This window comes from Plectropomus leopardus, chromosome 15 (genome assembly GCF_008729295.1).
Source record: "Plectropomus leopardus isolate mb chromosome 15, YSFRI_Pleo_2.0, whole genome shotgun sequence".
Lineage (NCBI taxonomy): Eukaryota > Metazoa > Chordata > Actinopteri > Perciformes > Serranidae > Plectropomus > Plectropomus leopardus.
This window is the reverse complement of record NC_056477.1, coordinates 23571061-23591748: the sequence shown is the minus strand read 5'-3', so window position 1 is coordinate 23591748 and position 20688 is coordinate 23571061. Positions and strand designations below refer to the sequence as shown.

At 42.5% G+C, this 20688-nt stretch overlaps 1 protein-coding gene across 1 annotated transcript; it reads right to left on the bottom strand.

The window, feature by feature from the left end:
• Nucleotides 1-1439: 1439 nt before the first annotated feature.
• Nucleotides 1440-5917, bottom strand: dact2 (dishevelled-binding antagonist of beta-catenin 2). Its single transcript, XM_042502709.1, has 4 exons — nucleotides 5606-5917; nucleotides 4116-4248; nucleotides 3693-3971; nucleotides 1440-3598 (listed from the first exon to the last, which is right to left on the bottom strand). Exons 1-4 carry the CDS (start codon nucleotides 5876-5878, stop codon nucleotides 1716-1718), a joined length of 2568 nt encoding a protein of 855 aa, XP_042358643.1. The 5' UTR covers nucleotides 5879-5917; the 3' UTR covers nucleotides 1440-1715.
• Nucleotides 5918-20688: the final 14771 nt, after the last annotated feature.

The following is a 20688-nucleotide window of genomic DNA, read 5'->3' as shown; positions in this document are numbered from 1 at the left end:
AGCCTCTTATCATCTGTCATTCTTTCTAAATCCCATGTGCCCCTTGCCATATACACCAACTGTTTTGAAACCTCAGAAACCTGAGCTTCTGCTACCATCAACTTAATGTCTGTTTGTGAAACCGTAGGAGTGCGACTGTGTGTTTTAGTACTTCAGTACAAGTGTGTTTACTTACATTTAAATGACTGAGAAGTTTCACCCTGTAATTAAACACGATTGTCTGGGCTGACTGTAGAAGACGCGACTTATTAAACCAACAGCTGGGCAGGAAACCAGATAAGGAGCCGTTTGCACTATCTGTGCTAAATTGGTCTGCCTCAGTGGGACGTTTGTGAGGATTAAATGGAGATTTTTTTTCAACATGTCTTATAAACACTCACTGGAAGAAGAAGAGCAGAAGTCAGCAAATGAGATTTTGCAAGCTACTTAGCCACTTAGATATAGAAACATAGATGCCTCGTTGGCCGCTGAAATTTATGTCAACTACGCCACCATACTGGAGACTGCAAGACTCTCCTGTAAACAAATGCAGGCAACAGGGAAGCAGCATTTTTTCTGGATAAAAAGCACTATAAAGTCTATATTTCTCAACTGTTTTCATTAAATTGTTTTTACATTTGATGGGTTTATGGTCTACATGTAGAAAACAGAGTTTTGTCTCCAGATAATTAGAATCTCGATATTTTGCATATACTCACTGCTGGTTGCTCAATAGTGTGTGTTCTGTTTAGATGAACTTGATTACTTGAATGGTGGAGAATCATAAGGAATTTTTAAAAAATCATGTTTGTCAAACATGGCGTTGTCTTATTTCACTTTATTTGATTGGCTACCTGTGGAGACGTCCATATGTGGTTTAATTAGATGTGGAAGTTGACAACTTTTCAACTAGCACCAATTATTTGACAGCATATAAGTGATTCAGTTCATATAAGCCAAACACACACTCCTCTAAGGAGTGTTCAGCAGTCATTGCAGCCTAAATATTGAGTTTCTAAGTAACTGGAGACAAAAAAAAAACAACCCAAAACTACTACTCACTGAAATCGGTGGGAAAATATAAACCTCATAGTGCTCTTTATCCAGAAAAATGTAGTTCTATTTACTTGCATTTGTTTACATGCAAGTCTCTCCAATATGGCAGTGTCATTGCAGTAATGCTGCTTCCATGTCTATGTTTAGCCAAAGCAGCTAATAGACAGTGATGTCAACGCTATCACAATATAAAAATCAAGAATATTAACAGACTTATCAGACTTTCCCAAAATATATTAAATATGTTTATTCTAAAAACACAAATACAGAAAGTTTTAATCAATCAGCACAATGAAGAAATAACAAAAATAAACAATTATTTGCAGAAGGAAATGTAAAAAGATTGGTTTATTTCTCAAGTACATACAATTATAAGACGAATGTCAAATGCAGCCACATGCTTTGAGAAAATTCAATTATAACGACATCAATATTTACAAAGTAAGTGTAAGTGTAATAATTGTTTTAAACATGCTTTCATACCATGCACCATGTTGTACAGTTTAAGGTTCAACATTTTTTAAAGGAAAAAAATCTGTGCACAAATACAGTCCAGTTTAATTGCTGTGTCTCAGTGATGATTAAAGGCGCCGTGCTCAGGTTTCCTAAGTGTTTTGAAAGCCTTTTCCACAGCTCTCCATGTTTTCCCAACAGTTCTCACTCTGCTAGGGGGAATGTTGCTATACTAGGGTCATGACCTTCAGAGAGGCAGGCTGGAACCGTCGGATCTTCTTCTTCAGGGCTCGGGAAGCTTTGATGCGGCAGGCTGATGGCTCGGGGCGTGGGAGCTGCTGGAGGGGCCGTCCAGCTGCAGTGGGCCCCAGCGCAGCCTCAGCCCACACCAGACCTCTCTCATCCTGGCTGTCCACCTGGTCCTCCTCGTCCAGGGACAGGCTGCTGTCAGAGTCCGAGAAGGACTGGAAGCTCTGGCCAGACTCGCTATCTCCGAAGCGGTTGGTGGTGTTATCACTCATCTCCCCCTCGCTGCTTTCAGCGATGGTGGAGTGAAACAGTGAGGCGCATTCAGCCGAGTACTCTGACTCACATCTGGGCGGGTATTGGCTGGACACATGGAAGGCTGCTGGAGGGTATCTGGCATTCAGATTATGGAGGAAAGAGTTAGAGGAGATGGAGGTTTGGAAGGATCGAGGAGGTCCTATCCACTGGCCTGACCTGGCACTGATACTGCGGACCATCTGCATGCTCCCTGGTGCCTGCACATGGGGCTGTTTTGACCTCTGACGCTGAGCACATGAGGCCTGGAACATCTCCATGTCAGACGGCCATTTGGCAGCCCCCTGCTTTCTCTTCCTCTGCTCTACAGGCTGCTCATACTCCACACACTGCAGTCTGCGGCCTTTACTGGATTTCATAGCAGCAGGGATGGGATGTGGCTTAGGATGGACCTTGTGGGTGTACATGAGTGCAGGGCTGCAATGGCTGGAGTCTGAGCCTGAGCCCTGTCTGCGCTCCTCTGTGTGACAGGTGCTGAATTTCTGGGTCACTTTTCCTTTTCCTGATCTTCTCTGATCCCCCCTGGTTCCACTATTGGACTCTCTGGTCCTTTCACCTGAGGAGTAGCCATGTTGCTGCCTCGATGCTCGAGGCTTCTCACAGCTTTTTCTCCTTAGTTTCACTGCTTTGGTTTTACGGTCTGCTTGTCTCACCTTGACCCTTTGAGATCCAGCAGGGACAAATTTGGCATGGACAAACTCAGGGGAAGCTGTGTGACCAGCGTGAACCTCAAAGCCCTGACTCTCCTCTGTGCTGGAGCTGTGAGCCATCGCCGATCTTTGCCTATGGCCCTTCCTCTCTGATGGCATTGACTCTGGATGATCCCCATGTCTATTCTCCGAACTGCTTCTTGCTAAGCTACCATATTCTCCTTTGGGTTTATCATTTTTCCTTAAAGATAAGGTGGTGACCTCATCGGAGCTGTACTCCCTCACGGCAGCAGGATAGGAGTATCGGTATGAAGCCTCAGGGGCTCCCACTGACTGATTGTGGTTTGTGTTATCAGCTGGCTCTTGGCTGGAAAATGTCATGCAGTGTCTCTTCTGGTCACTATCTATCGGGATAATGCTTGTGGTCTGGGCTGGAAGAGGCTGCAGCGCAGGCACGTCTTTCTGAGACACTTCGGGAAACACAGTTAAAACTTCAGTGGGCCTCCTGTGATAGTCACTTGGTTTCTGTAGAGTGCCTGTTTCACTCTGGATTTTGCTTAAGCTGCGCAGGAGAAGCTTGTCAATGTAACCCATAGTCTTAGTCTCATGACCCATTTGTGCCCTCCGGAGGGTGTCCGAACCGTTTACTTGGGGTACTTGGCCCTCTAGAGGTCCAGGTGCTGTTGGGTCTCCCCCATGGGAAAAGATTGGACTCTGGAGAGCCACAGCATGTAAAGGGCTGGGGTAGTGGTACACTTCAGTCCCACTGCGGGACACTAGGTTGCTGTGGAACTTGGGATCAACTGTGGAGGTCTTCACGTTTGAGCACATTGAGGGTTTCTTTGCGTCCACAGATTTGTAGTAGCTTGGTCCTTGAGCAATCATCCTGTCAAGATCACCTGATAAAGACAACACAAAAAAAATGGATTTACCTTTCAAAGCACTCATCCATTAAGACTTTTTTTTATATTAGAGATGGAGAGATTTGGTTACCTGTTGATACAGGTCTTGGACGAGCTTTTTCCGTGCTTGCTCGGATCCTGCTGCTGCCCAGATGGAGGCCTGTTGCCCGCTGAGGGTTGGGCTGAGTAGTGCTCTCATCAGCAGAACGCCGGCGGCATATGTCTACTTGTGATGGTGGGCTGATGTGGGAGTTAGGGCTCGTAGGAAAGAGGAGAAGGCTTGTTTGGGAGGATGAAAGACACTCGCTGTACACAGAGGTGCAGGAGTTGGACAGTGAGCAGGAGCCACCATCGCTGAGCTCATAGAAACCTGGAACAGAGCAGGAACGATTGTCCTCATAAGAATTTTTCTCAGTGTGTAACATTGTGTGACAGCTAGCTTGGGTGGATGCTTTATTACTCACTATAAAGCAAACAACCGTGGGGCTTTTGGTGCGAGTGTTTGCTTACACACCTGAACTTGGCCTGCTGTCACTCTCCAGCTGCTCTGTGGAGGCCTTGCTCACATCCAGCTTCAGCTCACTGATCTGTTGGTCCAGCTGCTGCAAGTGAGTCTTCAAGCCTACATCCTGTTTCCGAAGACGAGACTGTAAAACAGACAACACATGGCATGTTAGCCAACCAACCAACCAACCAACCAACCAGTCAACCAGCCAACCAAAAAATATGTGTGGTACAGTCTGAACCAAAGGACAAGTCTAGATCCATTTTCTCAGGAAAGGAGGGAGTTCAAAAATTTGTAGTTGTGCAATAAAGCTCCTCTAGCACACAGATGCACACGCTCACACAGAAATTGTCTATGCAGGTGAATATTAAGCAGAAAAGTTGCTGTTATTTCATCAAGATGAGGCCTTTTGTTCAAATAAAAGATGCTCTAATGTACAGCCATCAGAAAAACAAAAGCGACTCAGCTGTGGCTGATGATTAACCCCAGCAGGACATGGGGGAGCATGGATGAAGCAGTGGTGGGTAACTCATTTCTCCCCCACAGCGAGGGCCTGGCCATTGTGTAAACTAATAGGGGAGGAAAGCTTGGGGGTTGGAATGAAGGGCTGTTTGCTTTGCCGCTCGGGTTGGGCATTTACTGTTACAGTGGTTCTTAAAATCAGGGCTGCGGGTCATTCGCTGCAAAAAGCACCACTTAATAAATGCTTCATTCTCTTGTAAGATCAGGTTGGTTGACTTTTATTTAAAACTGCAGCAAAAAAAGAGTTCTTGGAAACTGTTCTGGGCCATTAAATCTATATGTAGCTGGTGGTGTTTTTTAAATATGGGGTGTTTGAGTCTGTAGTGACTCCATTTTGCACATATCAGAATTTAAACCATATGTTGTCTCATGTATTTTTCCATGCATTTGCCCAGTTCCACTAAAAGTCAAGCATAGCACCTTAATCCCCAAACTTCCTGTAAACGCTTACAACAGCAGGCTGTGTGGAAAAAGCTTGTCATAGAAAAACTCCTTACAGCCAGTTGTCTCTAACACTCAGAGGCCTCTCATGACTGACTGTCATTTACAGTAAATTAAACACTTTTAAAAACACACTACCATTTTAAAAAAATATTCCATGGTATTAGTGGTTAATGATTGAGGTTTGCCCCCTGCAGCCTGCACATGCACTGTGTGCACGCACATACACAACTCAAAGTCCTGTTGGTCCTGCAGTGAACCTTGATTTATGACACCTATCCTACTTCCTACCCCCAGCTGAGAGCATGAAAGTGTGTCTGGTAATAATTGAAGAGGGGGTGCACATGAGCATCAGCTGACGCCAACAATCAAACTAGATGATTTATTTTAAGGACGAGCAAATGAGATTTGTATAAATAAGAACTATAACAAAGGTGCAGATAACGTAGTGACACCAAACTACTGCATGCACATAATCCCACTAAAAGTATTTTAATGATTCTGTTTTATGGCTTTTAATAGTAATTGCTTCCTACCAGCTGTTGCTTTAGGGTTGTCAGCGTCGCCTCCAGCCGCTGCTCCTCAGCTCCCATCATCCTGAGAGTCTCCGGGCCTGCGTGCACAGCAGTGACGGGCTCCTCTCGGTCCATCCTCAGCGCCCAGCTCACCATGTCGCTTTGCCTGTCTCTCAGCAGATGCAGCTCCTGCAGCCCGGCCAGAGCAGCCTGCAGCCTCTCCCCGACCCTGCTGCGATCCACCCCGGCTGCGGCGGTCACCATCCCCGCGCAAGAGCCCTTCCTGCTCAGCATACTCGAGAGCGGCGTCCGGGCATATCCAGAAACACAACGATGGTAAAGAAAGCTCCTCTCCCAGATTTCCTTAGCTGCTGCCTTGCTGCTGCAGCTGCTGAGCTGTTTGGTTTTTAAACTACCTGTTAGAATAAATGTTGAGCTGAGAGGAGCGACTGAGCTCCTCCCACACACCAAACGGCCCTCCTCCCCATTGGCTGACCGCTGAGTCCCAGCCAACATCTGGTGCTAATCCTCCCCATTCAAGTCCTCACTGGAGCTGCCCAGGCATGCACTAAATTCATCTGCATAATACCACATGGTATGACGAGCATATTATTATGCTATTTACACTATCTAGTTGGTCATTATTCTCCCCAGTAGCAGAGATGTGTTATTAATTTTGAGTCTGTGAGTGACTGAAGGGTATAAATATGGCTACCCTCTCACTATCACCAGACAATCACTCATCAAATTAAAAAACACAATTTTAATCACATGGAGAGCAAGTTTTGAGGCAGGCAATCCACACTTTTTGTACAGGGATTGGATTTGCAACTATAGTTCTATGCAAATATTTAATCCCTATTTAAAATGAATAAATCTGCAGCATTTTTTTATTTTCTTCATTGTCACAAAAATTCTAGATTTAGAACTACAGTGCAAACTCATTTAGCTGCTTTTTATATTTTGCCGTTGAAATAGGAGCCTGTAAACAAGAAAACCAGATGGTGGTAGCAGGACAGACCAGTCATAGATGAATATCGCCACCTTATGGTAGTAAGGAATGCTACAGTTTGTTGACCTGAAGATGGGTTTGAGTCACATGCTTGTGTCTCCTTTGTAGAGAAGTCAGCTACCTTGATGCACAACAATAAGCCAGTCTGACCATAACTTTGTGAGACCCAAAACATTGACTTGACACCATTATTTACAATGTGTTTTAAGACTTTTGAAATTAGATAATTATATATAATATTTTTTGCATTGTGGTATTAACACATTTTTCAGTTTTCATAGAATTTCATTATTTGATAGCAGAAAATATATGAGAGAAAACTGGACTGCATCTTACTGTCCTTGTCTTTCATGTGTTCCACTCTAAAAAGGGTTGTTTTTTTCAATATTTGACAAAGACAATTTAACTTCTTTTAAAAAGTCATGTTTTATGTTACAGTAAACATTTGGGCAAAATAAAATTATCCTTCTTCAAGTTTGGTTTTTAAAAAAATGGCCTTATACTCAACTCTGAAGTTTTAAAAAGTCTTTAATCTACCTCGTCTTAAGATACAGGAACCCTGGTTGTGATGAAGAAACAGTGAAACTTGTTTGTTGCAGGTGTATGCTGTGTTTTTTGGTCATGGGTTCCACGCCTTGTGAAATCATGTCACAGGTCTCATTTCTTCGTTACTTTATCTCTGTTGTCCTTAGAGCAAAATTACTCACAGTGACTCGCATTACTTCTCTTTTCTTTCCACCTTAGCTGCCTGTGGTTCATCCAGACGAATGAAGCTTACCAATAATCTGATAGCAAACAGCAAACAAATAAGGGAATGATGGAGCCCTCATCACCACTGAAGGCAACGGAGGTAGGTTACAGACTAGTCACTTACGCTGTTGCTGTTTGCGCTGTGTCACAGGTGGTGTGGAGATTCTCTCATACTCATATCTGCTGCTATCTTGAGGCAGGAGTTCAAAGGAAATACCAAAAATGCTGCAGGGGTGTGCACCTGTGTGAATATCTGACACACACGCAAAAACACACAGAGTCTGATCAAAGATAAGGCGATTCAAGTATTTAAATAGGAGCTAAATCAACTCATTTTCTTCGCAACAAAACGTGCATTACATACTGTTTGAGTGGCATTTACACAGACAACATGCATTTGTACAATTTAATTATTAATAACTTAGTGACACTAGAGGGCAGTGTCACACTTCTTCTTGGTCTTATGGGATTAGTTTTATACTTTGATTTATTGTTGGTGGATAGTCTGTACATTTTATGGATGCTGCATATTTCTCTCATCTGGAAACATGAAATTGAATAACCCAGGCTGCAAAATGACGCTGTTTTATCCATTCACCCTGCAGTTAATCACAAAATTTTCAGATTTGTTGGTGAGATATGGAGCTAAATCACTTGTTTACTCATTCCTGATTGCAAAAATCACTTTGATGGTAGGCCCCTCATCAAGATGCTCACATTATAGCAAATATACAGCGCATTGTGAAGCCCACTCCTCAAAAGGATAGCGTCATGTCCTTGTGATGCTGCTGGCGCACAACGCTGCATTGTGATGCCTGGATGTCCCTCTGCCCCCATCCCCTTCAAAGCACTTCCTTCAGGGTGACATCAGCTGGAGTTTCTGCTCCAAAAAGGTGCCTTCATTTTAGCAATCAAGTGTGGGCTTTGTGCTTAACTTCATCAACTCTGGCTTCTCAGAAAAAATGAAAAAATACCTGCCACTTTGCAACTCCAAACAGCTCTGTCTCACTGGAGGTTTCTCTTTGTGTTGCTTCGTCTTTGTGTTGTGCATTTATCAGCAGATTTTCCATCCTCCCTCCTCTTTGTTCCATCCACTTACCAAATGATAAAGCAGCCAAATGTTGATAACAAAACAATAGCACACAGGCAGGGATCCCTCTCTACTGTATCCATGTTACTTCTTCAAAACAGCAGCAGTGGAAGGAGTGCCACAAAGAGTTTGTACCTGCTCAGGTAGATACAGACGGGAACAATGGAAGATGCTGCCACAAACAGGATATGTGGGATGGATGTCAGAAGGATAAACACGGGGTGTTGTCATATGTGGGACTGAGCGTGCATCTGTGTGTATGTGTGAGAGGACAAGCTGGGGAGTGAATGTGTTGTCAGGTCTGTCCATGGAGAAAAAAAAACAACTTTTTCACATGTAGACATTATGAGCTTACAACTTCAAAGGAGTAAAATCTGATATCATACAGAAGACACTCCGATGCTCGCTTGAAAAGAAGCAGGATTCCTGTGATGGGTGTTGTTGATTTGGAGCTATTTCCGCAGGTTTGTGTGTTGTCACATATTTCTGTGTGTGTGTGTTGTTCGTGTTGCGTGTCAGGGGATTCCCATGCAGGTTCTGTGATTGAAAATCCCTCTCCCAGGTATTCTGTCATCAACACAGGCAAAGATAGAGACTTTTGGAGTTCAAAGTGACTGCCAACAGAGCCTCTGTCACTCTGCAACCTGTGTCCAACACAGTAACCTTTAACACAATCATCACACGTAGAACAAATGGAGGTTAAACAGATAGTTTAGATTTTTTTGAAGTGGGGTTGTATGAGGTAGTTACCATGGCCAATGTATTACATACAGTGGATGGCAATCAGCAAGTCCCCAGTTTGGAGAAGCAGGCAAGAGTCTGTGTAATGTACTGCTTGGGATGCTGGTCAGCAACAAAACACGTTTCAGCCAACTAAATGGGTCTTTTCAGAGTATTTTCAGCACTTTACTTTTTCTTCAGACAGCCCATTCCCCCATGGTCTTAGCTACCAGACTCCATTGACAATAACAGTAATTTTAGCTCACTGAGCATGAGAGCTGCTGGTCTGCCACTACCATTATCAATAAGTTATTTTGTGTTATTATGTGACTTTGGTGAAGCAGAACTAACCCCTTTGAACGCCAAAGTCACACAGTAAAACAAAAATAAATAATAAATAATTCATAAAGACAGTGGTAGACCAGCCATTTCTGTGTTCAGGGATGTTAAATCACTGTTTTTCACAAGGGAGACGGCAGTTCCCCGTCGCAAATGGTGGTCTGATCCCAATGAAGCGTATGCTTAAACTAATATTGATTTTATCTTTTTTTAGGTGCCTAAAATACCCTTTATTGTTGACCCCATCCAAAGCAGTACATAGTTTAGCCTCTGTGTGGTAATCAAACTTGCTTCTCCAAACTGTGGGCGTGCCAGCCCCTTTCTACTCTAGGTAATACACTGACCATGGTTAAGTACCTCATACAACCTCACTTCAAAAAAATCTAAACAATCCCTGCGGCCACTGGGTTAGATCTCAGCTCCTGAGTTACTGAGATTATGGAATTAGATTTTATTTCCATGTGAGTTTTACTGGCAGTGAAATGTATCTGTTCTTTAACTGCAACTTATTAAATAGATAGATCCTTTTAAAAGAGAGAAAACATCCATTTAATTCATCTCTGTGGTTTTGGGTGTTTTGAAACCTTAGACTTATTCTTAATGCCCCGAGTGATGTCTAATCTAAAACACTCAAACTCTATCTCACCCATGAGACTTGATTGGCTGCTTAGGTTTTAAAGTCCTTGAACTGAAATCAAAATTCACATTTGTTGGTTTAACTTTTCTGGACTTCCAACGAAAACCAAAGTGAAAACTGTATCTAAAAAACATAATATTGCGGCTTTTGACACTGACTGATATCAGTTACCAGAGATTTACAAGGTATTGGAGATATGTTCTGCTTCATAACTGGTAGTGCCTACAGATACTGTCAAACCTAGTGGATTGCAAAAACTCAGACAGTGAGTGCACAACACACCATGTCAGTTTCCAATTCATTGTCAGTGGAGCAGCTCCAGAATTTATCTGCTGATGAAATCACAGATTAGAGGCTTGTTTCTGTGGGTTTTAGCTTTGATTGAGAGTTGCTCATGCCAGAAAATGTTGAATGAACTGTCCAATGTTGTTGGAATTTTCTTTACGGTTACTTTACTTCATCCAATAGGGACATTTTATTGAATAACACGGTGGGGTATTCTAAATGGGTTCCTTCACATATACCAGTCACACTGTGAGAAGCCTATAATGTATTCATGGGGATTTTTGAGTCCTGTAAGTTTAAAAGTACATATTGGCAAAAAATTTGGAGTGGAAAAACAGTGGAGCACCGAGAAATTTGTTCTGGGCGTGGCCAGATGGGGCCACTGAAAATCTTTTGGGGTGGCACACCAAAACTAAAAGCTGTATCTGATTTTTAGGAATCGCCCATGCTGTTGAAGTATACAGACTAGCTGAAAACTTTGTCAGTATCAAAGTAAAGCAATTGCATATGACTCTACTTATTTTGCAGTTGATATTACAAACTATTTGATGTGCATCATAGTGGTACAGTTAAAATTTATAATGGACAACAATCCTATTTTAATATTTTAAATATCTATAGATGTTAGCCATTTATTGCTCTTCAAATAGGCTGGTTGCCCACTTTCTTAAAGTGTCAGATACATACGTTTAATTTAAAGGAGAACATTGTTTCTAAGGAGAGAAACATTTACTGGGAACAAGCCCCCAAGGGAAAACTTATGGGCACTTATTCATATCATGCAGATATCTTGAGGTGAGAAAAGGGACCTCTTTGAAAATGGCCATGCCAGTTGTTCCCTCGCCAAAATTTAGCATACATTTTGAGCATTTTTCATTCCCCTTCCCAACAAGGTAAGCTCACATGGTTAGTGCCAGTGGATACCTTAGTTTGTCTAGTTTATACCACACCTTTGATGGTAAATTAACAATGAGCATGCCACATCTGAAAGACAGTAATATCAACCTCCAATGAATTTCGCCAGTGGACACGGTAATCTTATTAGGGGGGTAATGGCCCCCCTGGCACTCTCTATGGGCCGCCACTGGGTACACTGGGTACTTTTGGCTGCACCAAGTCGAGCCATGCCGCACCAGTTTGTGTTTCCTTTGTTAGTTCAAACACGCCAAGCTGCGGCAGAGATAGACCTTCTTAGAAGTAGGGCTAAAAGCATGCTTGACCGCCTCAAAGCAGGTAGCGATGACGTTTCTCTCCTTCATCCTGTTCGTAGATATCTGCTTTATTTTCCTGTTTCAAGTTAGCTCTTCAGCTGTACAGGAGTCTGTTAAGTTACTGCTGATGAAAACCCAACATTTCCTTCTTTTGCTCCTTCACAATAAAAGCTTTTTCATAAAGAAATGGAGGATTATTGAAAGCAGACTGTTTTGTGGGCATGTGGAGGCCTGTCCCCAATGCTGGACCAGATCAGACATATCTGTCTCTATCATCTTGTCCACTATGTGCTGAACTACCTCTGCAGACTTTCAGTTGATTTGCCCTCAGAGTGCAGCACCCCTGCACATGAGAGGGACCTTTATGCTGTATGCTCGCAAAATTATCTCCTCATCAAATTTTATTTGAGCTGAACAAATTTTTGTTTATTCAGCAAGTGAGGCAGACTGGCCTCCATGCTGTACTCCTGCAAATCATAAAGACATCAGTCTAAATTAACTGATTTAGCGTCGCCTTACCTATGAATGCAGCGTGCTGCTTTCAGCCAAGTCCCCATGGAGAATTTAGGGCAGTAGATGGTCTATACCTCTTATGTGACAAGCTGGGGGAGCTGTTCGGAAAATGTTTTCTTGCTCCTGTGTAACCTCATGGGGATTTGTCAAGGGGCACAGTGTGCCACGCACAATTGCCATGAATGTGATGTTAAGTTTTTATCGTATTTATATGTTTACACCTGCTTCACCCACAAGTATTTTATAGAAGTTTTTGATAACTTATGTTTGTAAAGCATGTGTGTGTGTGTTTGGGCTTAAAGGAGAAAAACAGAATTAACTAGACACAAGTTTGAAAGACATCATTTATCTGGGCAGGCTACATTTCAGGCATGGATATAAAAGTGTCAAAGTCCATACAAGAGGGACTTATCATGGTGAGTCTCAGATGGCCTGTATCTTTTCATAAGATACACACGTCAGAGCTGTGTAAAACTTGGACATCGTACTTAACTGACCCTGTCTGAGGAGCCCTGGACACCCACGTTACTCTGCAGCCTCTGCTGGGACTAAACTGAATTCCATATTTTAATACAAGTAAGACTATTATTACAGTGTTAATCTGATTTAAATGATGAAATAGTCTTACAGTTGACCGACCACACAAAATCACAGCCTCTTGTGGTTTTGTAGTCCCTGCTCTGTCTCTGTCCAAACAGCAGAACAGTCCAGACAGTTATTCATCTTAAACAGTTTATTATTGCAGCCCTAAAGGTGGTACTTTACTTTAGGACAACACAGTTGAGCAACAGTCTCAGCATGCGCACAAAGACCGTACTGAGGGATACTGACATTTCTTCTTTTGGTCAAAGATGTTCATTGTGCAATGGTGGTTGAGTCAGCATTTTTTTTTGAGTAACACAACAGAGCTGCAGAAAGAAACAGTGCATGAAGAACTGTAGTTCTGAAGACAGGATTGTCTCTCTTTTTAGCCACTCTATTTACATAGCTCTAGGGATGGCATTGTTGGTCAGTCCATAAAAATTCTCAGCAACAATTAACATTATATTTGTTACAGATTGTAGAGATGTGGTTGATCTCTGAGGAGTCATTACAATAAAATGGATAAAAAAAAAAATAGAACACTAGATAAAAATCTCCATACTTCAGCTGTTTTATTGTGGGCAGTACAGGTCATGGTTTCAGAAAAGAGATTTATAACACAAAACTTGTGACAGTGTCTCAGACAAGCATATTCCCCATGCAAAAGTAACTAATGACACACAAAGGCGCAATTGTGCCATTATAGCGACATGCTAATAGGGATCATTAAAACCAAGCAGCAACCCCGGGCTGAAAAATGAAGCCAATGCGGAAGTGCCAAAAACGGCAGTTCCTTGAATAGCTGCTCTGTCAAATAGGCTAATAGGTCATGGTTGGATCATCTCAGAAAATACGCTCTGTGGTGAACAAATGTTTCATCTTCACAAAAAGCACCACTTTCAGGAATTTTAAGCCTAAATGCAATCAGCAGAAGTAAAAGCTAATATTAGGCTATAAGTGAACTACACTATGGTCGTGTTGCCACCGTTATGAGGCTGTAAAGCCGTGTTCAGCGTTGCATGGCGTGATGGCGGTCTGTAGTCTCATTTAGCCATGTTTTAGTTGTTTTTTTTTAAGACACATAAAAGCTTCAAAGTTCACAGACTATTTGACGCATGACGTATTTTATGTTATAGAGCAAAACATGAAGGTCTCTTAATCTTGTGTTAAGCACAGAACTTATTACAGGCATCTAACCAAAAACCCATTTAAAAAAAACCCTCCATTGACTTTTAGGTGAGGGTACTGGAGCTGAAATGCTAACTTGTACAGGTACATTTTTTTAGGACTTATTGGGGTGTTCTTTTGACTCCCATTTTAAAATGCCCAACTTTACAACAGAAATAATCATGGTTACAGCCTTCATGTACAAAAAAAAGTTTTTTTTGTCTAGACAGCTAGTTTCTCTCTGTGTGGGAGATTGATTTTTATATAACTTACCCATTTACATTTGATTAAGGCTTAAAGTTACATATAATCAAGGGTGCCCTGCTTTGAGTGACAAGCTGTCTGCCAGTAGTGTCTTTGGGTTCCCAGTCAGATCCACCCTCTCGCCCAAATATGGTCACTTTTGCCTCCTAAAAACCAAGATGGCAATGGCCGAAATGCCGAACTCAGGTGGTTTCCAAACATTGTACACTCTTGCTTTAAGCTGGGAAACCAATGGTAGCTCACAGTAATTATGTTCATTATTTTTTACAGTCTAAGATTACAACATATTCATGATGCCCAGAGGATGAATCCCTATGACTCTGACTTTTCCTGAGCACCACTGTCACAGTTCAGATTTGTGATTTTGACTGAAATATCTATTGCATGCTGTGTGTGTTTTTGCAAGTAAGTTATGTCTAAGTGATATTGAGCAAAAACAAAAAAATCCCAAATCATATGTTTAAAAGTCTGCCTTGCCTTTTCAAGGCAAACGTGTGAACGGAGGAATTTAGAAATAAACAGTCCCTTATCCATCCTCTGTGTCACGTACAAACTGATGCACACGTAGAGAGGAAGTCTGTTGTCCAACCCGGCATCTGTGAACAGCATCCAGTGAAGGGAAGCTCTGCTGTCATGGAGAACCACAACACAATGTCCGTTGTTGTGTCCTTTGTCCTGTGTGCACTGTTTATGTACGTTTATCAAGATGATGGCAGAGACTTAAAAGCCTGGTTCGGCTGCAACAACTAAATCTCCTCTTCTCCTTTAGGAGGGCAGCTATTTAGATGGAGCAAGTTTCTTCTTGTACACAGGAACAACAGCAGACGTGGCTTTAGACATCCACTAAGCTATCACAATGGTTACGACACAGACTCGGGAGAACCAAACTCTCTTGTCTAAACTTCCCTCATGTCTGATCAGCATCTGATCCTGGCATCAAATCTTCATAAGATGAGTTTGTGCTGAGATATTTAGCCTTGAGGTTTGGGTTCACAGGAAGATAACCACAGGCTGTACAGGTTGAGCTCTGAAACACTGTAGTCTCCACACAGGTGTTCGATTTTAAGAGGCTTCTTTATTTGCAGAATGAAGTTTTTCCACCTGTGGGGAGTGTGACAGAGTGCCCGTGCCCTCGGGGTGGCATTACAATCCGTCTGTCCGCACTGAATTGTTATTCATCAAAAGTGCACGCCCTGCTCTCCTTTCCCTTGTTCAGAAATAGACAAAGGTCTTTTCAACTGTCTGCTTCTGAGACATAAGAGCTTTGCAGCAGAACACTGACAACTCAATGTGCTGTGTGGTTTCTGACCGCCACCCCCAACCCCCATCCGTCAACCCAAACCAAAACAACCTGCAGCTCTCTCCTCGCTTGCACTCGACAGGAAAACACCAGACTCAGGTGATCTCGTACCCCTTGGACAAGCAGGACCCCCAGTGTGAGCCTGCGTGTGAGTAAATTACACTTGATAGGTTAAAGAACTGAGGCTCATATCAGCGTAAGCCGGTTCAATCAAAATAATACATCAGAGCACATTAATTTGTACTCGAGAGGAGATCAAATGTAAAACCCCGGCCTGACCCCTGAACACTTGTTCCTGAACCCTTCATCCCCTCCTCTGGTGTGCTAATCCTCCCGAAGCCCTCCTTGGGAGCTCATGTGGCCCAGAGGAGATGGACCGGAGGAGGATGAGGCTGACAGCACCAACACAGCTGGCCAGTAGAGCTGCGAGCTGCAACTGCAAACCTCCAAGCACCCACGGTTATCGATGTGGCGGTTCACGGCGAAGAGGAAAACCCTTGTTCTGCCCCATGCCCGCTGTGTGCTCGCCCCGTCAGAGACCGCACTCCATGGTGAACATTGTGTGCTGGCCAGCGATCTGATGGCGTACATGAGTGTGTTTCATTAGACACAGGACCACACAAGACTGTTGTTGGGTATTTCCATAAACATTTGAAAATAAAAGGCTCCATCTATCAAAAGCACTAGATTAAAGTTTTGATTTTGCACAAACAAAAGAGTCACGGCGGCTTTCCCAGAGCGATCATAGAGCGAAAGTCTACTGAAAAATGTACCTTTTGTTTCAGAGGTGTTTCAACCTTTGCAACTTGCGTGTCATGAAAATTATGACCAGACAGGATGACTTTAGAGAATATTTTCCCAAGACTATTATTTTATTATATTTTCATCTCGGGAGCCAACTCACAAACATCAAATCAACAAGTTTATCTGCCATTTAAGGTACAAAGAATCTGGCAAACAGGGCTCGGCACAATAAGAGAAACAATTGCTATGAAGCTCTCCCTGAGGAGGAGCAATTATCTTTCCCTCCTATCAGGGAGAGAGTGAGGATTAGGAGTGTTTGTAACAAGATAATGTGCAGCAAATGTTTGCAAATTCCTCCGAGTGAAGCACTCCTCGCATATTTGGAGAATGAGTGCTCAAAACTGTACTTTCAGACTGTTAAAGTCTTGCTTTATGCTGAATGATATCCTCCTTTGACCAGGACATGACACCTTATATAGAGGGAGCCAAAGGTCAAGCTGAGGAGCACATGGAGCCATTCATAATATGTCAGAGTGGCTGGTGCAGGCTGTGGGAAAGTTTTATCTGTTGGATGTCTTAAATCCTCTATAACCTGCATGTCCTTTCTGCTTTGAAGGTTCAGCTTGCATTATGTTTTAGGGATTTTAGGTAAAAAAATAAGGTCTTTCCAGTGCCTCAGGAGGACATGAGACATGTCATGTACAGGGGTGGTAAGAGGACTCTGCTGCCTTTATTGGTCGTATATTCCTCCTGACAAGCCCTACAAAGCACTTATGTAAATCCTCCCGGTATCACATATCAGCGCAGGTATGTGAAAAGGTACAGCCAGACGACTATTTAAATCAAGTCCCAGCTCTGAATTAATTTATCGCTGTGTTTGGTTGGTAAATACATTTTGATGGAGTGGCTGATAGCACAGACGTGTTTCTGGACACGACCGGGTGGTGAGTTTCCCAACCGCTCGAGCCAAGAGCCGAGACGCATGATTAGAAAGGGAAATTTTCGGGGTGAAATAAAAAACTCCATCCCTGACATTTTCTTGTGGTGAAAAAGTTGTGAACTACAGGGGAGAGGCAGAGGCCAAGGCCCTATAATATAGCCCTTCTCTCCAAGGCCAGGTCTGACGCAGGGAGCCCGACGCTCCGCAGGGTTGGGACAGAGCAGGTCTGTGTGGTGAGCCAACCATAGAAACTCTGTCACCTCTCGGCGCCGCGTGGAAACCCCTGTGCACTGTCGCTAACAGCGTCCCACAACAGCCGAATGTTGACTCTGTTAATTTGTGAAGCTTCACCTGCATTTTGTTTCACACATAAAGATGTTTGCAGACTGTAACTGCGTCTGATTTAAGAAACTGTTAGTTGGCCAAAAAGTCACATGGTTATGGCTAAAAATCTGTAAAACATGTCCTGCAAATGAACAGTCATACAAAATAAAAAACAACCAAACTATCATCATTCTAAATAGACCTGTAGGCTACATGAATATTGTCATAATGAACGTCATTCAAGGAACAGTTTGACATTTTTGGAGTAGGTCTGCACTTATTTACTCTTTACAGAAGATGAGAGGATTGATACCAATGTTGCGCCTGTATGCTAAATAGGCTACGTAGCTGGAGCCAACAGCCTGTAAGCTAAGCTTAGTTTAAAGACAAGAGATAGGCAAACAGCTGGTCAGGCTTTCTCCAAATGTAACAAATGTAACTAAATGTCCAAAAGTAACAAAATCCCCGTACAACTAGCTTACTATAATTAGCTAATTAAAATACGTATCATTTTTGGTCCTAAAACAACATGTTGTGGGTTTACAGGTCACTGTGCACATAACCCATTATTTTTTTACGGATAAAACAAACAACATAGGTATAATATAGTTCCCCACTTTCAGTTTTTATGCTAACCTTTGCTAACTGGCTGCTGGCTGTACTTTATAAAGTACAGACACGAGAGTGGTGCATGTCTTCTTAATTTACTCTTGGCAAGAGCGTAGCCTATTTCTAAAACAGTGATCATCAAATGATGTTCTAGAACAAAACAGCAACATATCAACAAAATCAACAAAAGTTGTTAAGTTTTAGGCATGAACTTCCAGAGGCCTCTGTCTGAGAGGAAAGAATTAGTGTGATCTTTGTCCGAATTGTTCAAGGAATGTAGAAGGTCTGGTAACCAGCTGTCTGAGCAACCCACACTTTTTATTAAAACTAGATTTTTTTTTCTTTTGCTGATTTCCTCAACTAATAACACTCATAAAAGTTGACCTCTATCTTCCATGTGTCAAGATCTGTGTTGCAAATTTGAATCTCTGCTTATTTGTCACTCTTATGTTGGGTCCTGATCTTGCAAATCTGTCTTAACCAAGTTTTTTGGTGAAGAAGTTGAATAAAGAGTGTTGCTCAAAACTAATGACATTTCCACCAGCCTTAGTTATATTTTGTTTTAAGTGGTAATTAGCAAATGTTAACATGCAAATGACAGCTAATCTTTTTCACTTAACCTACAACTAAGTTAAATTAAGCCTGATAACATTGCTAACAAACCATATAATGCATTTAAAGATGGACAACATGGTAGCTCTCCCTAAGTGTAGATGGTTAAAAAAAAAAGATGGTTTCTGTCATTAAAGGTAGTTCTCATCACCCTGATTCAATAGAGCTGTTTGCAATTGGTCAGATGGGTGTTTTTGGCAGGAACTCCCCCATTGCGGATATCGCTACTGTGCAGACTCTGGCGCTCAATGACATCACCATCACAAGATGGTAATACCCGTATCTCGGATATTTATTTATTTATTTTGTCTATGTAACAATCTGATACCTTATGAAAATCAGCATGTTGGCATTGTGAGCATGTTAACATACTGACATTAGCGTTTAGCTCGATGCAATGCCATGAAGTAGAGCCTAAAGCAACAATTTTTTGTTTTTAACAAGAGTACATTTTTTAAACTTACATGAATGTAAAACAGCTCCATAAAAGATTATTGTTAATGTAGCCATCAAACAAAGAAAGCAGGTTTTGTTGCGATAGAATCTGTCCCACATTGAGACAACATGGTGGAGATCCTGTGAGGTCCAGCTCCTGTCAGATCCCCCTGCCAGTTAAAACCGCCATTCACTGATTAGTTCCTATCAGTTCTCTGTGTGACGGGGATGCGCACATTGAGAGGCCTTGGTATCTCTTTGGGTATCTGAGCTATGTAAACTCACCGCTGTGTGTCACCGCGCAACAACCTCTTCCCCCTTTGCTCTGCATGAGGAGAGGATGGCGTAGGCAAAGAATAAAAGATTACTCTCACAGCTCTGGCCTGCAGGGTGAGTCACAGATAGTGTCATCACTGAAATGAGACAAGGAGGAAAGTGCCGAGGTGCCACGTCTTTATCATGACTGCTCATCTCTCACTCCACTGCAAGACGATGCAAGAATAGTTGGCGAATATTCAGTGTAATGAAAAATATATTGATCACATCTGTCTGTAATGCCTTTTAAAGCAACATTTGCGATTCCAGTGCCAGGAAAGTCATGATCTTGTTGCAACTCGTCAAAAAGTTATTACCCCACAAAAGGTTGTATCAGTTCAAGTGAGCTCAAACTAAACCTAGATGAGAGATTTCCTACCTTCCTTGGTTTCAACTTGAAATGACTAACACGTCCAGCCCAGAAAATTCTAAAATTTAACAAAACTCACATGATTTGCGCCACAGTTTAAATGATAGTATGTGTTTGTTTGCTGAGAAAGGGCTTGTTGACTGTGTATCGCTGGTTCTGTTCCAAGTTACCGAACTGCCACACACTCCATGCCCTGTGGCAGTGAATGGTTACATCACTCAGTTGCACTGACTTGGCTCTAAGACAGAGTTTATGTGCATGGAAGAGATATCCACAACTACAATGGAGAGCATGGAATAGGGGCTTTGCATGTGGGAATAGGGGCTTATGTCGCCTGGAGAATGAATAGACTCTTCAAGGAAGGTCTCGGCAGGTTAAATCAAGAGTTAAATTTGGATGCTCTCGACGAATTTAAAAGTATTAATGATATGCAAAGAAAAATATCAGGATTGGAAGCGGGATGAAGAGCCGCACATAACTAAATCACATATAAAAAGCCAATAAAAACTTCGCAAAATGAGGCATGAATGCTTTCTTGTGCCACCAAATATTAGATTATGCAAGTAATCCTTTCAGTCAGCGATGGCTTGGAATTCGAGGAGGCACCGAAAGCCAAGTCGTGTCAAGCCGTCAACTCCTTTCGCCAGCTCGTCGCTACGCAGTCCCCGCTGTTTGTGATTGATGACCATGGCTTGTACATGACCTAGCCCAGTGAGGAGCCTTCCCAGCACTGACCAACACTGAACACTACAGGGCTTTACTCAGCTTACATCATGGTAGAAAGAGCCATAATGTAGCCCCATATTTCTTGAATGTTGATGTTTTCTTGAGAGCAAAACAAGTATACACCTTGAGTTGGTGGGCTGAGACCCAGCGTACTGTCTG

Excerpts from the sequence above, each read along its gene's own strand:
- dact2 (XM_042502709.1), bottom strand. The coding sequence starts at position 5,878 with ATGCTGAGCAGGAAGGGCTCTTGCGCGGGGATGGTGACCGCCGCAGCC. Across the intron at positions 4,249-5,605 it reads CAACCCTAAAGCAACAGCTG|TCTCGTCTTCGGAAACAGGA; the intron begins GTAGGAAGCAAT and ends TCTGTTTTACAG. Across the intron at positions 3,972-4,115 it reads TGACAGCAGGCCAAGTTCAG|GTTTCTATGAGCTCAGCGAT; the intron begins GTGTGTAAGCAA and ends GCTCTGTTCCAG.